General features: G+C 52.6%; 1 protein-coding gene and 1 long non-coding RNA gene across 20 annotated transcripts; one reads left to right on the top strand and one right to left on the bottom strand.

The window, feature by feature from the left end:
- Positions 1–1,131: 1,131 nt before the first annotated feature.
- ATXN2L (ataxin 2 like) lies at positions 1,132–13,420 on the bottom strand. 17 transcript variants are annotated; one of them, XM_033101522.1, is made up of 24 exons: positions 12,599–13,419; positions 11,047–11,083; positions 10,788–10,844; positions 10,630–10,701; positions 10,082–10,232; positions 9,567–9,691; positions 8,154–8,245; positions 7,499–7,699; positions 6,777–6,952; positions 6,506–6,619; positions 5,780–5,992; positions 5,619–5,690; positions 5,340–5,410; positions 4,876–5,168; positions 4,733–4,802; positions 4,059–4,205; positions 3,886–3,958; positions 3,605–3,792; positions 3,141–3,270; positions 2,929–3,050; positions 2,556–2,768; positions 2,252–2,441; positions 1,889–1,925; positions 1,132–1,650 (listed from the first exon to the last, which is right to left on the bottom strand). In XM_033101522.1, exons 1-23 carry the CDS (start codon positions 12,898–12,900, stop codon positions 1,894–1,896), a joined length of 3,141 nt encoding a protein of 1,046 aa, XP_032957413.1. In that variant the 5' UTR covers positions 12,901–13,419; the 3' UTR covers positions 1,132–1,650; positions 1,889–1,893. The 17 variants fall into 17 exon arrangements, 12 of the variants coding, with proteins under 12 accessions (XP_032957413.1, XP_032957404.1, XP_032957408.1 ...); XM_033101513.1 differs by lacking the exon at positions 1,889–1,925 and having other exon boundaries at positions 1,132–1,627; positions 2,198–2,441; positions 12,599–12,900; XM_033101517.1 differs by lacking the exon at positions 1,889–1,925 and having other exon boundaries at positions 12,599–12,900.
- LOC117019586 (uncharacterized) lies at positions 11,855–19,310 on the top strand. Of its 3 annotated transcripts, XR_004422529.1 has the most exons (4): positions 11,855–11,989; positions 16,016–16,119; positions 16,892–17,080; positions 18,042–19,310. It is a non-coding gene; the product is annotated as an uncharacterized LOC117019586 (long non-coding RNA). The 3 variants fall into 3 exon arrangements; XR_004422527.1 differs by having other exon boundaries at positions 16,892–19,310; XR_004422528.1 differs by lacking the exon at positions 11,855–11,989 and adding an exon at positions 12,095–12,250 and having other exon boundaries at positions 16,892–19,310.
- Positions 19,311–19,995: the final 685 nt, after the last annotated feature.

The raw sequence follows: 19,995 nt of genomic DNA, 5'->3' as shown, positions 1-19,995 counted from the left end.
ACTCCTCTGCAGCCTGTTTTTTTCTGCAGCCTGCACTTAAGGCTTTTTTGTCCTGTCTGTAACCTAGTTTAGCACTAAGCTGTTTTCTGACACGCAGAACCTGATCTGTGACTCCAGAGCAGAGGCCACCTGGGAAGAGGTGGAGGAAAGGACCTAGGAACGGATTAGGGCAGGTGTACTTGTTTTCCCCGCAGTGTCCGCGGCGAGGCTGAAAGGTTCACAGGGGTTCCTTAGCAGTTAGCCGTCCACTTTGCGATTTCAGTCTTAGGAGTGAGTTACAACCAACGTACAGTCCTCCCAGAAAGCATTGAAAGGATGTCTCAGTGACACCTGCAGCCACCTCACTCGGTACGAGACCTGTCTGCACCTCACACCTCAGCCCAGCGGGAGGATTTCCTCCTGCTCCTGCTATCGGTGCCCCTCAACCCACTGACACCCCGACAGCTCTTTACCCTGGGACCTCAAAACTGCCCCTTTTCAGCAGCCTGTCCGCTGCTGGATAAGCCTTTTTTCCACAGACCATTCCCCCAACCCCATGGCCACCTTTCCTCCCCTCTAACCCTGATTCTTCTGTCCTGGTCTCGGCACTTACTCTGGCTTTGGTCAGCTACAATACCCCTGCCTCCCACTGAGCACCAGCTGCATCGGTCCTAAGGCTGAACCGATCTCCATTGTACAGACAAGAAAACCGAGGCTAGGTCAGGGAACTGCAAACCGCCTCCCTGAAAGAAGAAAACAAACACCTCTGAAGTCCATTTGTCTTACATCCTGTGCTGCTTGTCCGGTGTAACCCCTACTTTAGCTCCTGCACCTCTCAACCTGGCTGCCATCCCACTAGCAGCTTTATGACTCACCGGTACCCCAAAACCTGTCCCCAGTCAGGCCTGTTTCCAGTGGCCACGCACAGCTCGTGCTTTTCAGTGGAAGGAGACAGACACAATACACGAGGCACTTACATCAGACATTGAAACTACAAATCACAGCCCGGGATGAGGCTGGTTCCGAGGGGAGAACTCTCCGGGGGGTTGTGTGATGGACGTGGGCAGCACCGTGGGTGGGGCAGCACCGTGGGTGGGGCCGCAGGCGACACGCCCATCTCAGGAAGCACGTCACCCCTCATCTCCAGAGAGAAACTAAGCAGGTTCCGTTAGTTTAAAATTTTATTTTTTTTTCATTTTTTTTCCATATTTTTATGTAATAAAAAGTAAAAGTCCTTATCCAGCCATCCTCGTGGGGGTGTCTGTCTCTCACGCAGGTCACTCAAGTTAATGGGGGAGAACGAACAAGGGGCCCAAGTCTGAGGTTATAAATAATAGAAAATAAAAGATCTTCCGTCTCCAGCGGGGGGTAGGTGAGAGGATGGGAGGGCAAGACGGGGGGACGGGCAGGGGCAGAGCAGGAACCCCCCACCCCCGCTGGACCCTGGCCCTGCCCACTTTGAGGCCCCTCCCATTCAAGGTGCTTGGCAGGAATTCCCCAGCTCCCCCTGGGGGAAAGGGGGGATTTGGGGGGCTGGGGCTGGTCCGGGCTGCTGGGGGAAGAGACATAGGTCACTCTTCCCTCCACTCATGGAGGTCTCAGGTCGCGGCCAGGACAATCTTCAGTTCCCCGGGGGGTGGAAGGGGAGCTGCTGGGAGGGATGAGATTGAACTGGTTGGAGGGGAAAGAGAAGAGAGCAGGAGCATTAGAACCCAAGCAGCTGTCCCTTCGTCCACTGCCGTCCAGTGTGGGGGGTGGGGGTTGGGTAGGAGCGGCCTCCTCACGGTGTCTCACGGGGCTGTGAGCAGCACAGGTCAAACGCTGTTCCCCGTGAGCAAGAGCCCTCACTCGTGTGCCCAGCTCAGCCCGCCACACCCCAGCCTGGCCCTGTCTGCTGCGCTGACCTTACCTCGGCTAAGTCAGGAGGCAGTCGGGGTCACTGAGAGCTGGGGAGGCAGTGGGGAGGGGGGCTGCTGGATCACAACTGAGCGAGGACGGAGGGAAGCAAAGGACAGAGCCAGGAACAAGCCCCTGGCGGCGGCGCCTGTGGCTTCTGCCCACCCTACATACTTCACAGACAGGGGCGGGTCGGCGGGCGCCCTGGGGGGCGGCCCTGCCTCCAAGACCCCTCACTCCCCGCCCAGAACCCGAGCATCCTGCCCCACCTGCAGCCCCTCAGCTCTTCCATGCCAAATTCCCCCAGCTAACGAGAACTCACGAATCCTGTCATCGGCTCCTCCTGGAAATCCAGGCGCCTGGCCAGGCTGCTCACCTTGGGGGTGTCCGATGTAGGGGTAGGGTGAGGGTGTGGAAGCTGAGAGTGCAGGCACCCCACTCTGGGGCACCGCGCCTTGGGGGGGCCCCCCATGACTCTGGGGTGGATGCAGCAGCATCACCTGGGGCGGGTGGGGAGCCCCAGGGTGAGGGGGCGGGGCTGCTGTGATTCCAGTTTGGACATGGGCCTGCAGGGAACAGAGGAAGTGCCAGGGAGCACCGCGGACGCAGGAGAGGCAGGGCCCCCCACCCAGGTCCTCGAGGCAATCCAGACCCGAGGGATCAGGTCCCTGGGCTCTCACCTGGGTAACATGGGCCATGTTGGTGAAGCCGTGGGGCAGCTGCTGGTGGGCATGGATGGCATACACAGCAGCTGGTTGGGGGAAGCTGCTCTGAGGGGACTGGGCAGACGGTCCCGGTGGCAGAGAAGGCGGCGTGCCTGTCAGCGCCCCTGGGTGGTACAGATTCTGCTGCGGCTGTCCACTGCCCAGGTGTGGGGCCTGCCCCGCCTGGTGCTGTCAGGGGGAGCAGGGGGAAGGTAAGTGCCACCTACGCAGCTGGCACCCAGGCCCTCCACCCGCTGACCTCCGTCCGATCCTCCCCCCAGGAATCACCCCTGGCTCTACCCCTCCCTTCCAGACCCCCACCCACTCAGCCCCCCGCCATGGCAGGCACCTGGACAGGACTGGGGGCTGCATGCTGGGACTGTGGCTGGCTCCCAGTCGGCGTGGTGGCCGGCTGCGGCTGGTGGGCATGGAGCTGCGTGGCATGGTGTGGATAGGACTGGTGAACAGTGGCTACAGCAGGAAAGAGGGAGAGAATCAGTGCCGAGCACACCGAGAGGCTGAGGGGCCCGGGCCTGGGAGGGGACGGGACCCCCAACTCACCGTACAGGGCCTGGGGGGTGGGCTGCTCCGCAGACGGGTACTGAGGGGTGGACGACGACACGATGGCCTGCGGGTGGCTCCCTGACGTCAGCATGCGTGGGTTGCTCTGAAGCATGGGGGCGAAAACCGGCTGGCGGGGCAGGAAGAGAACTGGTCAGCACAGCAGACCGGATGGCACGACCTGTGCCCAGCCCTGCTCGGTTGGCCCCGCCGCCACCCGCCTGTCTAACACACAATAACCCGACAACACGGACGCTCCTCTGCAGAGGAAAGCAGCCATGGCTCAGTGGACAAGGCCTCGCCACAGGTCCCACCAGAGCCCAGACCGAAGCCCACACCTGAGGCCACCGCTCACTGCACTGCCTGCTGTGCTCCCCCAGCCCCTCCGAGCCCGGAAGCTGGAAAGGCCAGGCTCTCCACCAGGGCCTCCCTCTGTGCCAACGTCCCTGCTGTGGCCCAGTCACCTGTGAGGGGTAGTGGGCCATGGGCTGCATCATGGCGGGCTGGCCCGGGAACTGCTGAGGGTTGTAGGGGATGTAGGAAGAGTAAGGTGTGGCGGCCACCAGAGGAGGGCCGGCGGCGGCAGCGGCCTGCATCATTGGAGGGGCAGAGGCTGGCTGGTGTTGGTCCGAGCGCTGGGGGGGCAGGGAGCCTGGGGGCAGGGGGAGAATAGTGCAGAGCTCAAGCTCCATCTGCCAGGTGGCACTGGGCAGCGCGCCCCACTGCCCCTCCCGACCCTGCTCACCTTTGGCGCCCCGGTACTTGCCCTGCTGCCCAGGCACTGAGTTGGATACAGGATACGGATACATCTGAGGTGCCTAGGACGAGGGCATGGGTGAGGCCGGGTGACCTGTTTACAGATGCCCCTCGTCCGGCCCACCAAATCGTGCCTCTGGGCCCAGCAGGCTCTTCTCTCACCTGCACAGCTGGTCCCATGTGGATCTGAGGTATGTAGGAAATGTACTGGGGGCTGTACAGCCCACTCTGGCCTGCTGTCAGCACCGGGATGGAGGGGGTTGGATGCGTCCGGGGCCCCGGAGAAGTGGGAGTGCTGGTGGATTTATTCTGTAGGAGACGAAGAGGTTTGCATAAGATGTCTCCCCATTTCCTGTCTCCCTCCACCTCCGTCCGCCTATAGAGCAACTGCACCCGTGGAGGCTGCGTGCCAAACACTCTACGCCGTGCCTTGGTTTAGCCCCACACCAACCCTGAGACAGGCACTCTACACCCTCCAACTACAGGTGAGGAAACCAAGGCACAGTTTAAGTGGCTGGCCCAAGATCACAAAGCTCCATAAGGACAGGGGTGTAAGCCAATCAGTGCGGCCAAGTGAAGGCCACGCCCGCTGCGACCACACGCACACACCCCCTGAGCCAAACGCCAAGTCCCAGCGATAAGCCCACCAATATTCGTCAGACACGTCACAATCCCTGGCCACGCGGCCCCGACACCTGTCTGTTTCCCCCAAACCAGAGCCCTGCTGCTGTCCCCACGCCCCGTCCCCTGTCCCCTCACTGCCTAGCAGTCCCGCGCGCCCCCTCCCACTCCCCTTTGTGGAAACCCCCAGTCCACACTCTCCCAGCCCATCTCACCACAGACAGCAAGGGCTTCGCGGGATTGAACTCCTTGGCGTTGGGGTTCAGCGTTGACTTCTTCACTTGTCTGAGAGAGAAAAACACAGTAAACCCACCTGGCCCCCCTCATCCCGACACCCCCCCCGGCACCCCCCACTCACTCAGCAACGGGGCCGTCATCCTTCTCGTCGGCCTTGAGGCCCAGCGGGGGGCTGCCAGTTTGGCTTGGGCAAGGGGCGGGGGGCTGCTCGGGCCCCTCCGTGCCTCCCGCTGCTGGCAGAGGCGGCTTGTCCTCCTTATCCAACATGGACTCTGTCTTGGAAGAGACCGGGGACCCCATGGCCTCTGAGGTCAACAGGCCATCAACTTCCTTCTCCTTCCCTTTGGCCTCCTCCTTTAAGATCCGGGGAGGAAAAGGATCCAGGCTCGTCTCAGGAGAGCTACTGGGCTGAAGCTGGAAGGAGAGTCACACCTCAGTGCCGCCTGGTCCAGACCCCAGGCCACGCTGCCTTCCTCCTTTCATCCTTGCTCTTCTCTCTTCTATCCCCCCAAGCACTTCCTCTTCTGTAAGCCCCCCACCCCCTCGATCTCTTAGCATCCTAGCGCATTTCTACCCTTCTCTCACCTTAAACTGCGCCCCAAACTTTCTCAGTTCTTCCAGTTGAAAACGTTTCTGTTCGTTCTGAAGGCCAGGGACTATGAGAAACCGTGCAAAAGGAGAAGACATACATTTCTTTTCTCAAAGTGGCTACATAGTGCCAATAGCCCCCCACCCCACCCCCAAAAAACAAGAGGGGATCTTGAGAATCCTCTAAGACAAATTATACTCAAAGGGCTAACAGACACCATTTTTTAATTCCAACAACTTTTCTAACGGAAAGGGGCAGAAAACAAGAATCCTCACCCTTCCCAGATATCCGGGACAGCTCCTGGGACTCCAGAGTCCTCCCAGGCTCCTTGGCTGCAAGTTCTTTTACTGAAGCAAGAAGAGACAGATGCCTGTAGGTCCTTCTGTCCAGAACCACACTTCACACTGTCCACAGCCCTCAACCATCTGGCTCTTACCATCTGCGGAGGCCAGTGAGATCTTTGGAGAAGCTGGGGAAATGGAGCCTACTCCAGGGTCCACAATTGATGACGTCACAGGGATGGAAGCTGAAGAGGTGGGTACTGCTGAGCCGATGGGAGATTCAGGGCAGGAAGGTGAGACGGGGGCAGGGGCAGCCGACTTGGGAGAGCGTGGGGGGTACATCCGGCCCACTGGAAGAAAAGGGAAAGCTGTACGATGGTTACTGCTGGTCAGTGAGCAACAGGTACAGAGGACGCACTAGAAACCCCAAGGAAAGTTTACCCTCTTGTTTTACATACAAGGTCACAAACCTAAATGCCTATAAGGGCAAGGCAGGTAACACAACAGGTCAAATGGCCTCAAGGGACCCACGAGAGACTTCAAGAAGCCGCTGTGACTCATTTCCAGCCAGCGGCAGCGAGGCAGCGAGGAAGGTCAGGAAATACGGGGAGCTTTCTATGATATCTTGTTTTAAAATGTTGGCAATTGACTTACACAAAAGACACCTGCCAGCTAGACAAAGCCATGAGTTGCTATGCTGGGCTTTCTGCACAAGGGAAACTGAGAAATTCTTTCCTAAAAAGCCTCAATCCAAACCCCAAAACACCTTTCACAGTTTTCTCTAGCAGCGGTCTCCTACCCCAGCATTCCAACAACTGACCTATTTACAGTCCTCTGCAAACATCTACCCATTTCTTCACATAACACTGCTGAAATTTTACCTGCAGGAGCAGCAGGTGGAACAGAAGATTCTCCAGAAGGCCTGCTGCTGGGTGAAGACAGAGTCTTGGCACCTCTCAGAGGTCGCTGAGCCTTAGGGGACATGCGGGAAGGGCCTATTGTTCAAAGATGGGAAACAAGAGGCAGAGAACTTGCTATTACATCACCACCAGTGCACCATCCTTCTACGCCACCTAAGTCCTTTCCCTTGCCCTTCCAACCTCCTTACTGTGCCCTTCCCCGCCCTCCACAAAAGTCTGCTTCATTCCTCACCTCCGTTGATACCACGTGTCTCAGAACCGGGGCCAGGGCTGCTACTGTCAAGATGGTGAGGGCCACGAGGTGGCAAAGAGCTAAGACCAGGCCGGCCGCCCCGAGAACTACTGCACCGAACTCCGCCCCGCGGGCCTTCCCGAACTCGTTGGGGCAGAGGGATATACTTTCCCTCCCTGAGGAGAGAGAGTTCAAACGAGGTCAAGTAGCCACAAAACCCTCACATTTTGGAAAGATGAAGCCCTTCCTCCTGAAGTGCACCCCCCCACATACAAACGTATGCACACACTGGCTCCAGCTGTGTGCTCTAGCCCACCTGGACCTCTATCCTGATTCAATGTTCTGTGGCTGCAAGCTTATGACCTGCTATTGTGCCATCCCTGACCTGGCCGATGCCCCACAATTCTACCACTCCTGACCTAGGAAAAGGGGGCATCACATTGTAGTTCAAGGGGCAGCTTTTACAACATATAAATCAACACATATAGTCTGATTTTCACAAAGGGAAACATAAGACGTACATATGAACCTGCAGAAAAAGTACACATGTACATACAGGTGTATATACGGATTTAAACTCTGAAAAAATGTTCCCCCTACATCCACGTTACCGTGGGCAAATCGCTTAACCACTTGGGAGTTTCCATCTCCTGCACAAACGTGTACAGAGCTCTCGACCCAGACAGTGAGCCCCAGACAGACCAGGCTGCCTCGGTCATCACCTGGACACCGCACTGGGACTCTCCCGGCCCGAGCCCTGCCGCTGGACCCCACTGTGCTTCTCCTCCTCAGTGCGCCCATCATCGTTCTCCATGGCGATCCGCAGGCGGTACTGGGGGCTCGACTCAATCTCGCGAGCCAATTGGGCTGCACGCAGCTCCCGCTGACGAAACTCCTCGGAGTTGTCCTTCTCTAAGGGCACCCTGAGAGGACCAGCAGACCACCACCAGCCCAGTGCCAGGGGACAAGAGAGAAAGGGTGGAACATTCCATCAGTCCCATCACAAGCTCAGGTGTGTGGGTGTTAACTGCTTCTCCAACTCAGCACATACTGAACGGGCATCTATCTAGAAGGTCCCAGGCGCAGCAGCAAGGCATTTCTGAATCTCAGGGACACTCAGACACACTTAAGTACGTTTCAATTTCTAGAGGCAAAGTACGGACAAGTGAACAAAAAAGCGGTTGAGAGGTGGCCTGGAATGAAGGGTAAGAGAAAACCTTCCTGGGAGGAGTTCACAAGGTACAACAGGAGTGGGGAGAAGGCAGCCTGGACACCCAGAAAAGCACACAAACAACTCTGCTGCACCCAGAGACCTGCCCTTCTGTGGGGGACTCCACCCCTCCAACTGCCCCACGTGGGGAGAACACAGACACTCACGTGTAAGAAGAGAGACTGCTGTCATAAGTGGTCTTTACACCGTAATTCTCCTCGTTGAACTTGAACATTTCATTGGGATCCCATCCATTGGACTAGGGAAGGAGGAGGGAGAGTATTTTAAAACCCAGCAAGGATATGACAACATGGATAGACCTAGAGGGTAGCATGCTAAGGGAAAGAAGTCAGACAGAGAAAAACAAATACTGTACGATCTCACTTATTTGTGGAATCTAAGCAAAATAAACAAACAGAACAGAAACAGACTCACAAATACAGAGAATTGATGGTTACCTTAGGGGAGGGGGTTTGGCGGACTGGGTGAAAAAGATGAAGGGATTAAGAAGCACAAATTGGTAGTTACACAGGGGTACAAATTGGGATGTTAACGGACGTTATATTAATGCCACTCTCCTCCCAGCACTGAAGCAAAGGGAATAGAATCAGTAATATTTACTAACTATGCATAGTGCCAGGAGAGTACTAGACTTATCGGGGTGATCACTTTGCAAATTGTATGAATGTCTAACAACTATGCCATACACCTGAAACTAATATAATATTCAATATCAACTATAATTGAAAACCATTTTTAATTAAAAAATTTTGCCAATCAAAATGAAACCAAACCACCAGCAAGGAAAACATTACATCTCATTCTCCATCAGGTTGAAAAACAAAAATCTGACCAAACCAAGAGTGGAAAAAACATGGCCGGTGGGAATATCAACTAAAACTACCAACTGCAGAACAAACTGGCAAAAACTAGTAAAACTAAAGTCTTAAGACTAACAAATCCATTTTCAGAGAAGTTTTGGTGTATGTGCATGGGGCTACATAGCCTACATGTTCTAAAAATTCAGGAAGGAACTATGTTGAAATCATGGCAGTAAAACACCAATCGGTAAGGAAAGGGAAAAATACAATTTGGTGGGTACACACATGGGTACATATGTAAGTAGAACAGTACACGATATAGTTAAAAGCAACAAACCAGACCTACAATTTCAACATGAAACATTAAAAGACAGGCAGGAAAAGTAAATTACTGAGCAAATTAAACATAGCAAAATAACAACGCATTCACTGATGAGAAATTTTAAATGATCCGAAGAACAGCAGTTGTTTTACTCAGAAGGGGAACGGGCCTACGCGGTACTCAGTTCTGTCTATGTCTAATGTTAAAAAAAAAAATGACTGGAAGCAAATATTCGTTGTCAATCACAATTGTAGGAGAACAAGTATTTTTGTTTTGTTAGTTTCTGTACCTTTCCACTTGGAATCTGACCGCCATGAACAGGCAATAGTAACTGAAAGACTTTCCTCCCCTCCCTAGAAGCACGTGGGCTCCAGGAAAGACCTGCACGCCAGTGCCTGCCCCGCCCAGCAGCAGGGGCCTCGCAGGCTCGCACCTACCATGTCAGACTCCAGGTCGTAGTCGTCGCTGTTGCTGTCGCCGCCCTCCCAGCGCTGAAGCACCTTCTCCTTGTGCTCCCCGTTCACCTTCGAGTTCATGGCGATGGCCGAATCGGTGAACTTATCTGTGGGGTACAGTTCAGGATCAGGAGCCAGGTGGTATTTCACAGCCTTCTTTGTACCCCCGCACCCCGACCCCACCATAGTTCAGAAGAAAAGTGTGTGTGTCAGGGTTTGGGGGTGGACAGGTACAGCATAAAAAGGCCCAAACAGACCAGACCAGGCTGCTTCTTAATAGTTCAAAAGTAGCAAGGAATTGAAAACAAAGCAGGGAAAATACGAAGAACCACAACATAGACCAAATTCATTCCACTTGATCTTAGACCTCAAGACACTCTAAAGAAGAAAAATCCACCCATCTTCCTCAGGAAAAAAGGTGGTAAAGCGGGTGGTGCTGAGGGTGATGGAACTGCCCTCTGCAGCCCCACTCGGGACCTACCAGCCTGGCACAATACCTTTCGTGGCGTAATTGAAGTCCACATTTCGGAAGTGGACGAGCATGACGTCACTCGGCTTAAAGACCATGGTGTCCACAATGTCTTCGCGACGAGGGCCACCTGCTGGCTCAGACGCTTTCCGGTGCACAGCATCCACGGCTAGTTCAAACTAAAAATGTCCCATTTTCCAACACCCAAGGGTCAGTATCACGAAACACGAAGGCAACACACATGACTATTTTTCTCCTACCCTTTCTAAACTTTTCCCAGCATCACACTCTCATGTGTGATGTCTTCTCAACATCAGCCATAAGACGTCGCAAAAGCCCCAAACTTAGAAACTTACGTTTTAAGATTTAAGCGTTTTAACATGAAAGCATCCAACCCTCAAATTTCAGACGCACGTCTTTCACTGCTCGCAGCACGACTCTAGCACACAGGTCTACAGAAATGAGTGACAGCCACACTGCGGTCCACCACCACTCAATGCACACCTTCAATGAACTTTTTTCATTCTCCTCCTCCTTGCACGCACTCGAAAACTAAGCTAATTTGAGTACACTGACCTTTGAGCTCAGAGTCTTGAAAATACCTTCATAGGTGGTGCCATTCTTCACCTTTACATCACAGGTGGAGCCCTGGGACAGTGGGAAAAATAAAAACGTCTCCAGCAAACAGAGGAATCACTCTCCTCCAACCACCCAGGGGTTAGGCTCCCACTTACCACCACAGCTGTAAGGAAGTGCAGCATTCTGGAATTGTTGTAGACACCCTCAAACACCTGTCAGTAACACAGGAGGAACAAATAAAGAGCCAGACAACACCTCACCTTCCTTCTAAATATCCACACTCCACCCCCCCACCGAAGTACTATGTGCTGAGACCCCTGCTCTTCTGAGCCCACCTGACCATATCTACAACTAATCGGTCCTATATTCCCACCTAGGTGTCTTTTAAGTCTTGGGGTGGGCAGAGGCACTCACCGGTGACTGTGGGGGTCCCTTTCCTGTGCTTTGTCCCCTGTGAGAGAAGGAAACAAGAAACTAATTTAAATCTGTTCAATGCCTGACACGACTGATTTCAAAGGACTTGGTATCCCAGAACCACAGACCACGTGAAGATGCGGATCTAGGCTACAGTGAGTCAACGTAACTTTCAAACTCTCACCTTATAGAGGAAGAAAGGCCTGGGCAGTATAGCCAGTAAACACATTGCCTCCAAACGCCGGGAAAACACATCGCAATCGACCCCTGTTGTCAATTGCTTTTAACAGTACATCCTACACCACTGCCTCGCTTTCTCCAAGGGGCCTGGGCTGCACGCTTCCAACACACCAACGCTCCAGCATTCGACAACCAAAAACCCACCTCCGACATAAAAATGGAAGCTCAGGGAGTGCAGACGCGGAAGTCCCTGGCTCAGGCACGTTACCTCCCAAACCGAAAAGACAATCATTGTCAGCAGCCTGACGCTCCGATCCTGGGAGGAGGGGACTCCCTCCACAGCCCACCCTCTCGACCTCCGGCCTCCTTCGGCGCGGTACCCACTGTGGGAGGGGTCCTCGATCGCCTGCTAAGCCCGCTCCTCGCTGGCTGATGTAACCGGCGGCGGAGGAGGGTGATGAGGGGGCCGTTGGCGGGGCTGGGGGACAGCGCAGCCGCAAGAGCCATCCACCGGAGGCCTCGCCCGGTCTGCGCCTGCGCACTAAAGCCCACGGGCCTCTTCAAAACCCCCTCCCGCGATCCGAACCCACTGCGCCTGCGTGTTCCGCCACGCTCCATTCCATTAACCCATACTCCGAAGAAACCGAGTGGCGTGTCCACCCCTCCATCCCGAAGCCCCTTCGCGCACCCTCCCGGCCACTGCCCTGCATGTTACCCTGGACTCCCGAATGCCTGGGTCATAAGACAGAGCATCCACGCGCACGTACGTAAAGAGCGCGCGCGCGCGCCGGAGGCTCCCGGCCCGCAGACCTCCCAGTGGTCTCTCCTTCCGTCCCCCCGCCCACCCCGCTCCCCTCCTACTGGCCAGACCGGGGAGGAGGAGGCGGCCACACGCTCCCAAGTCCCTCCCTCCCCATTGGCCAAACTGTGGGCCGCGCGCCCCCCTCCATTGGCTACGGCCGGGGACCCCTTCCCGCAGCTGACTCCCCATTGGCTGAAGCCGGGGACCGCGAGACCCTCCTTGGTAATGGAGCCGGGGACCCCAGATCACCTCTTCACCCCCCAACTCCGGGCTCCGACGGCGCTGCCGGGAGGCGCCCTGCCTTCCCCTAAAGCCCGGGCCGCGAGACCCGACCAGGCTCTGAGAGCTGAGCATGGCCCCCGAGTGTCCCGGCAGCTGCCGGGGGACCCTTTTCCTCCGACCTGTTAGGACCTGCGGGGGCCCATTCCCAGCTCAGGGGGGGTGGCCCACGCCCCCTGGCGCCCCTCAAAGGTGGCCAGGCTAGGAGGCCGCCGGGCCGGAACCGAGCCGCCGCTGCCTGTAGCCTGGGCTCCAGCGCCCGGAAAACCACCCCGCGCCACCCCTTCTCACCTGGCGCTGCCGATGGCCGCTGCCCCTGGCCTCTCCTGATGTTGCTGCTGCGGTGGCGGCGGCTGGGGCGCCAAGATGCCCTCGGGTCCCCGGCGGAGCCCGCTCCCGGCAGCGGCTGCAGGCCCCAGGCAGGGGGAAGTGGCCGCGGGAGGCCCTGGGGGAGCCGAGGTGGAGGCCAGGGGCGCCGGGAGGCCGCCGTTGGGAGGGCTGGTGCCCCCAGGAGGCCGGCGGGCCACGGCCTGTTGCGTGGGGGGCGGCTGCTGGGGCTGGGAGGTCTGTTGTGGCGGCTGAGGCTTCAACATGATGGCAGCGTCCGGAAGGGGAATTAGGGGGAAGGAAGGGAGAGAGGCCGGGGCTAGGCCCCCACCGGAGAGCGCAGGAAGCGAGGGGAATTGGGAAGCAAGGGACCCGCCGTTGGCGGGCGGGCGGGCGGGGAGCCCCGCGGGGTCGGGGTTGGATAGAGAAGACCGTGGCGCGAGAAAGCGCCGCGAGGCGGAAGGGGAGGGGGTCTCGCGGGCCAGAGGAAAGCGAGAGGGCGCGAGCCGGCCTGGCGCGCGTGCGCGTCGCCGGGGGAAGGGGGGGAGAGGGAGGAGCGCGCGGGCGGGAGCTCCCGAAGGGGGAGGGGCGGGGAGGGAGCGGCGGCGCGGGGTCCGCGCGCACCGGGGCGGTTAGCGCCGGCGGGGAAGGAGAGAAGAAAGAAAGTGAACCTCGCGCCCCTAGCCTTTGGAATGGGGAAGGAGCAGCGCGGCGCCCACGCGCGCCGAGAATTTAAGGTCTCTGGGTGTCTAACAGCCCCCAACGCTGCCAGCCGCTGTCGCTTCACAATGAGCGTGTGAAACGCTAGGGGAGGAGCCGAGGCAGCCGAGGAAGAGCCGGCCGCCCCGCCCCCTCCGCCGGCGCAGCGCTGGGATGCCTCCGCAGCCGTGGGAGATGCGCACGACGTAACGTGCAGTTCTTCCGCCACTTGGGGGCCCTTGGGCGGAGTCAAAGTGCAAAAAAAAAAAATCCCGGGACTAGACAGGCTGCTGGCAGGTTTCAGGAGGAGCTACTCCCGACCTTATCTGCTTTAAAGAAAAGACTGGCGGGCATTACAGTTGCCAGGTTGAGCCCGGCGGTGTATTTTAAACTTCAGTGGTTTTCAAACCTACATGGTTTCTCCATGCCCTAGAATGAACCCTTAAACCGGAGTAATGAAAGGAAGGCCAAAGTACAAAATGCTCCACCCAACTGCAGTGAAGGCAGCCTTCATTCATTTAAAATGGCTAGATGCTCTTGATACAACTGTAATTAAACCCTTTGCCGCCCTCAGGGAGTTCAAGCTGGTGGTAGATTCAGACAATTAGGTGAGATCTATAATACCGTGTTCCCCCGAAAATAAGACCTAGCCAGACACTCTGCTCAATGCGTCTTTTGGAGCAAAACATATAAGATCCGGTATTTTATTAACTTTTGCTCCAAAAGACGCATTAGAGCTGACTGTCCCGGTAGGTCTTATTTTTGGGGAAACCCGGTATTAGGTGAAGCACAGGGCACTAAGAAAGCAGATAGGAGTGACCCCGGATTGGGTGATGGATTTCTAGGCAAGGGGGAATGGGATGTGACAAGAAAACTTGAGCATGGCTGGAGAATAAAATTAAAGAGGGAGGTTTTAAAAAATGAAACCGGAGAGGTAAGTAACCTGGGATCAGATTTTTAGGAGAGGAACCTTATCCTCAAAGCAGTGGGGAGCCTTTTAACAGAAGATGAAGAGATCAGACTTGTATTTTTAAAGGACTACTGTGCTACCGGGAGAATGGAGTGAAGCAGTGATGGGTCTGTGGTCTTAATCCCAGCGAAACTTGCAATATCGGTCTCACTTCGCTCCAGGCGTTAGCGTGGAAACTTCCTGAGCCCTCACCTGCAAGCCCGTAGGTGAAAGTCTGCCTTACTCTTTGGGAAGTATTCCTTCACCCCTGCCTCACTCCTAGCTTCAAGTGTGTGAGGTTCCCTCCCTTCCTGTGTGCTTGTCCAAGAATTTCCCCCCCTTTATCCAAGAGCTCCTTGAATTCTGTCTTCCTACTAGTGTCAGCACCCGAAGGGTCGGGATCTTACTCCTACTCACTGTTCCTGCAGGACCTACGGTAGCACAAAGCAGGCAGTAAATTAAGGCCTTGTGAACAGAATGGCTCCGAGTGATTTTTTAAGGACCATGTCTCCTGGATGGCTCAATAACACAATCCAGCTTTTTCCTGTCATGCCCTGCACCAGCTGGTGCCATGCCACCTCTCCACCCTCGTTACGGGCACTCAGGTATCCCCCATCCACATCCTGCTTCCCACACTGGAATTCGGTTTAGCCCCGCTAAACTTCCATTTCCACAACTTGTCTGACCCGTACCCAACTCTGCCTGTACACGTGCTGTTTCTTCACCTACTTTCTCATTCTTCAACTCAGCTGGCAGTCGAACATCCTGTTACCGACTCCCTCCTCAGAGCACTGTGATGGTTTTGTTTATGTGGCTCTCCTTTCCACGGGAGTCTAAGGTCATGAAGGGACTGTATTTTAGTCATTTCTCTATCCATATCTAGCTCCATGGCTGGACACACAGTCACTCAGTTGGTAAATGAAAACCATGTCTTATATGCAATTTAGAAATTATATCACTGATTTAAGATGGAGTGATTTCCAGGCTATCTTGTTAGGTGAAGAAAGCCAAGTTCAAAAGAATATAAACTATGCTACATTTTGTGCAAGGAAGAAGGGGAAATAAAACAAATGTATCTACACATTTTTGCAAAGAAAAACTCAAGAGGGATAAACCAAAAACTAATAAAATCGGTTACCTATGAGGGGTAGGAAAGATGAGGGACCTTTGGTTGCTGGGTTATGTTCTTGAAGGAATACAGCTTCCTTACGTATACCTTCCAATACAGTTTTGACTTTTCAAAGCGTGTTAATGGTCAACGTATTCAAGAAATTTAATCAAGAGAGATGGACGGAATCTAAAGTCTGAGTATAGATATAAATAAATGAGCCCAACTCTATTTTCAATGAATAAAAATAACACTAAAAAGGAAAAAAATAGGGCTCATTCAAGTAACTTTCAAGCACCCTCTGTCTAAAGAAAAAACACAGCATATAACTCTTGAATTCTTCTTAGTAATTTTGCCGTAGGGCAAGACCATGAACATTCTGAAGCTATTGAGTGTATTGTGGATTGAGCACATGACAAAATATGTAGATGTTGGGAGCCAGGATTCTCACTAGGGAAGTAGGGAGAAGCATATATGGAATGAGAGAAGGGAACAAAAACTTTGTAAGGCTTGCAATGGGAAGTATCAGTATAGAATTTATAGAAAAAACAAGAGGCATAGACAAGATAGATTGATTTACACACATCTAATGCCCAGATCTTGCTTTCTAAATACCATTCCATAGAAAGGACCCAGGGCTCCTTGAAGAAATGGCTGACTCCAGCCTGGGCAGGAGCAAGGAAGGCACCAGATGAGCTTGGAACATTTTGTCAAGCCAGAAAATACGACGTAAGTACTAAAAAAAATTACAAGCGTATCAAAGAGACAGAAGCCAGCTTGAAGAGGCCAAATCTGGCACAAGTAACAGGTTATAACTCATTAAATAACAGAAGAACCCATGCGCCCATACCGGTAATAGCCACAAATGTATATGCATATACACATTAAAAGAAGAAACATACAGGAGAAATAATGACTATATTCCTCAAAAATGTCCCTGGCATCACAGCCAAAGAAAGGTTGGGGAACTGTTCCATATTAAAAAGGAGGCTAAAGTGACTAACAACTAAATGAAATATTTGATCCTGGCCTAGATCCAGAAAAAAAATTTCTATAAAAGACATTATGGGGAAAATGGATGAATTTGGAATACAGACTATAAAGTATTACATCCTCGATAAATTTCCTGAGTGTGATAACTCCGTAAATATGTAAGAGTATATTCTTACTGAATATATATAATATATATTTATGTTCAAAGGAACATGATATATGCAACCTACTATTAAATAGTCCAAATATATACTCAGCAGAGCTCAAAGTTGCCAAGATGAGAAGCAAAAATTCTACAAATGGGTTATTAAGAATAATCGTGAGAAGAACAAGGTCCATTTCACCCCTTGATTCTCAGACCCATGTGTAGGGGAGACGGCACCATACAATACTGGTCTCTGACTAAAGTATATACCGCATCCTATAAAACAGAACTCCATCCTTTCAGGGTGTGGTCTCCCAAGGGATACCATAATTGAGTCTTTAATAAGCCTTTCCGTCATACCAGGGGCCATCCTGATTTGTTCCAGTAAGGATACTGCTTCTGAGACAGCAGCTACCATTGGAGTGGCCAACTGATTAAGTTTACAACTGTCCACAGTCCAACAGCCATCTGATGTCTGCATAGGCCAGATTCCTGTCTTTGAGGGCGGCATTCGTCTCTACAGTTCCCCCAGGGATGTGATATTTCTCCTAGGTAACTCTCTTGAAAGAAAGTGGAAGTTCCAGGGCTTTCACAGAGCACTTCCTGCCATCATGTTCTCACTCCACAATGTGGGGATTCTGCCACTTGCCATGGATGTCTATTTCAATTATACTCTCAGGAACTTGGAAATAACCATAGGGTGGGACCAAAGATCAGCTGAGCCCTCTGAGTTGGGCCTGAGCTAAGACTCCATCTACTAATATTACCTGACCACCGTAAGCCCCCACTTTGATTGGCGGCCCACCGGGGCATTTGGAACCTCAGGAATTAGTGTTAATACAGAGCCAGTCTCTAGTGGTCCTCAGAAGGCCTGGGTATTTTCTTCTCCCTGATGCACAGTCACTCTAGTAAACAGGTCACAGTTCCTGTCTCAAGGAGACCCAACCGCCCTTCAATCAAGGGGCTCTGGATCTGTGCTGACTTTGGTTTAGAGACTGGAAGAGACCATGGATCTCCACGGTGGAGACTCAAGTCAGGTTTTGGCTACCAGAGCAAGATTCCCCCCACCCCGTGATATCGATTAAGCAGTTCTTTAGTAGGCTGTCCATCTATGTGTTCTTAGGAACATGCTGACCCATTAGCTACTGCCCAAGACTGCTGGGGGCCAAGGCATTCTGGTGACTGGTTAGCCCCTGTTGCCCTGTAGAGCAGATACAGCCATCCTGTCTTTGGTGGCAATCTGCTGTCACTTGGCCTCTGGTACCACAGGGTCCCTTTACCCCCAGTGAAATCAGGGAGCGCATTTCAGTGGTGGCATCCCTCATAGTAATACCTGGAGCACACAAACAGCAACAATGGAGCTTTTCAATCATGCAGGTGCTTTCCTCACTAATGTATTTCTCAATGCCTTACTGACGGAGGTGTCGTATAGGCCTCCTCGTGGAATGTGGTTCGGGGGTGAGTATGTTGATTTCACATGATAAATATACTCTGATATTCCTATCTCCCTAAGCCTTCAGGTTTTCTACTCTACACCATGGCAGGGAAGGTCTGGCGTCTCAACTTCATTAAAGGTCGGCCGCTGTCAAGTTCAAGTTTTAGTCAACTTACCGAGTAAACTGTTAGAGCCACGTCCAGCTGTATGAGCCAACACATTAAATCCAGCCTCTCTAGAAAGTGCACCCGTATCAATGAATTCGACCCAGCCTGGTCCCACGTGTTGCTCTACTTGGTCTAACACCCTCGGGATCCCCTTCCACAGATATTCCCAGGTTTCTGCTGATCTATATACGCTTTGGTACGGGTCTCAGCAACAGGAGTCGTCGTGGGGATCTTACGGAGGACGATCATTCCCTGCCAAGAAATCGGTCTAAGATGAGGTCATCACAGATTTTCGGGGAAAGACACTCACTGCTCAGACATTAGAAGGCAAGATACTTCTACGGGCAGGAGAGGTTCAGAAAACAGGTATTTAAGATTTTTTCAGTTTCATCATGGCTCAATTAGACATCCCTTTTCCAAGTTTCAGAATCCCATTCTTTCCCAATCAGTGCCCAGAATTTACATAAAAGAAAGCTGTGAAACTGAATTCAACAGTCCTTATAATTTATCAACTCACAAAATTATTTTTGAAAAACAGCTTGAGGTATAATTAAAATACGATAAATTGTACATATTTAAAGTGCAAAACTGTATGTTTTGACATACGTATACATTCATAAAACCATCACTACAATACAACAGTGAACATATCCATCCCCCCAAAAGGTTCCTGGGGACCCTTTGTAATCTCGCCCACTCACCCCTCTGCAAGCCGGCCATCCACAAGCAATCACTGACCTGCTTTCTGTCACTACATATTGTTGCATCTAGAGCAGGAGTTGGCAAACATTTTCTGTGAAGGGCCAAATACTAAATAATTTTAGGTGTTGTGGGACAAGCAAAAATGAAAATATTATGTGGGTATTTGTATAACGAGAGAAAATAAAAATTTGCATTGGTAATACAAAATATAATCAAATTTGTATTGGGAATACAAAATATAATCATGATTGAGTACAATTTTTGTAATACAAATCTCCTAATGAAAAGCATGAACTTTTTTTTCTTTGCTTGGTATAACATTTTGCTTAATTGGGGTTCAAAGTTAGTGTCCCCACAGGGAGGCTGGTTAGCTCAGTTGGTTAGAGAGCGGTGCTCTTAACAACAAGGGTGCTGGTTCGATCCCCACATGGGCCACTGTCATGCGGGGTCTCAGCTCCCCGCACAAGAATGCAGGACAGGGTGAGGCCAAAAAGGAACACCCACGGAGCCACAGATAGGGGAGTCATACCACTATATTCTTGCTGGTGGCTGGGTTGGAGACACAGGAAACAAGAGCCACACGATCCGCAGCCTGCCCTCCACTTCTCTGCCTGCCAAGCAACCACTAGCGTAGCCACGGCAGTTATATCAGTGGCTAATGGCTAACTGCTTACAGCTGACGGCCAACTAGTCACAGCTGATGGCCATCTAATAACCGCGCCAGCACCTTTCCACATGAGGCCGAGAGCCTGGAACCTGCTGTCTGGGACTCTGTCCCCACATGGGCCACTGTGAGGTGCACCCTCCACAGCTAGATTGAAACAACTACTTGACTTGGAGCTGATGGGTCCTGGAAAAACACAACTTTTCATGCATTTATTGGCTATTATTATCTCTTCTTTGGTGAACTGTCCAAATCTTTTGCCCATATTTTAATTGTGTTGTTTGCTTTTTATTGTTGAGTTCTGAGAATTCTTCATTCTAAATCAGATATATGCTTTGCAATGATTTTCTCCCAGTTGACAGCTTATCTTTTCTTTCTTTTAAAAGTAGCTTTTGAAGAGCATGTTTTTTTATTTTTTATTTTGATGAAGTCCAATTTATACATTTGTTCTTTTATGAATTGTCTTTTTGGTGTTGCATCTAAGAAATCTGCCTAATCC

This window comes from Rhinolophus ferrumequinum (genome assembly GCF_004115265.2).
Source record: "Rhinolophus ferrumequinum isolate MPI-CBG mRhiFer1 chromosome 15 unlocalized genomic scaffold, mRhiFer1_v1.p scaffold_54_arrow_ctg1_1, whole genome shotgun sequence".
Classification (NCBI taxonomy): domain Eukaryota; kingdom Metazoa; phylum Chordata; class Mammalia; order Chiroptera; family Rhinolophidae; genus Rhinolophus; species Rhinolophus ferrumequinum.
This window is presented reverse-complemented; position numbering and strand designations above follow the sequence as displayed.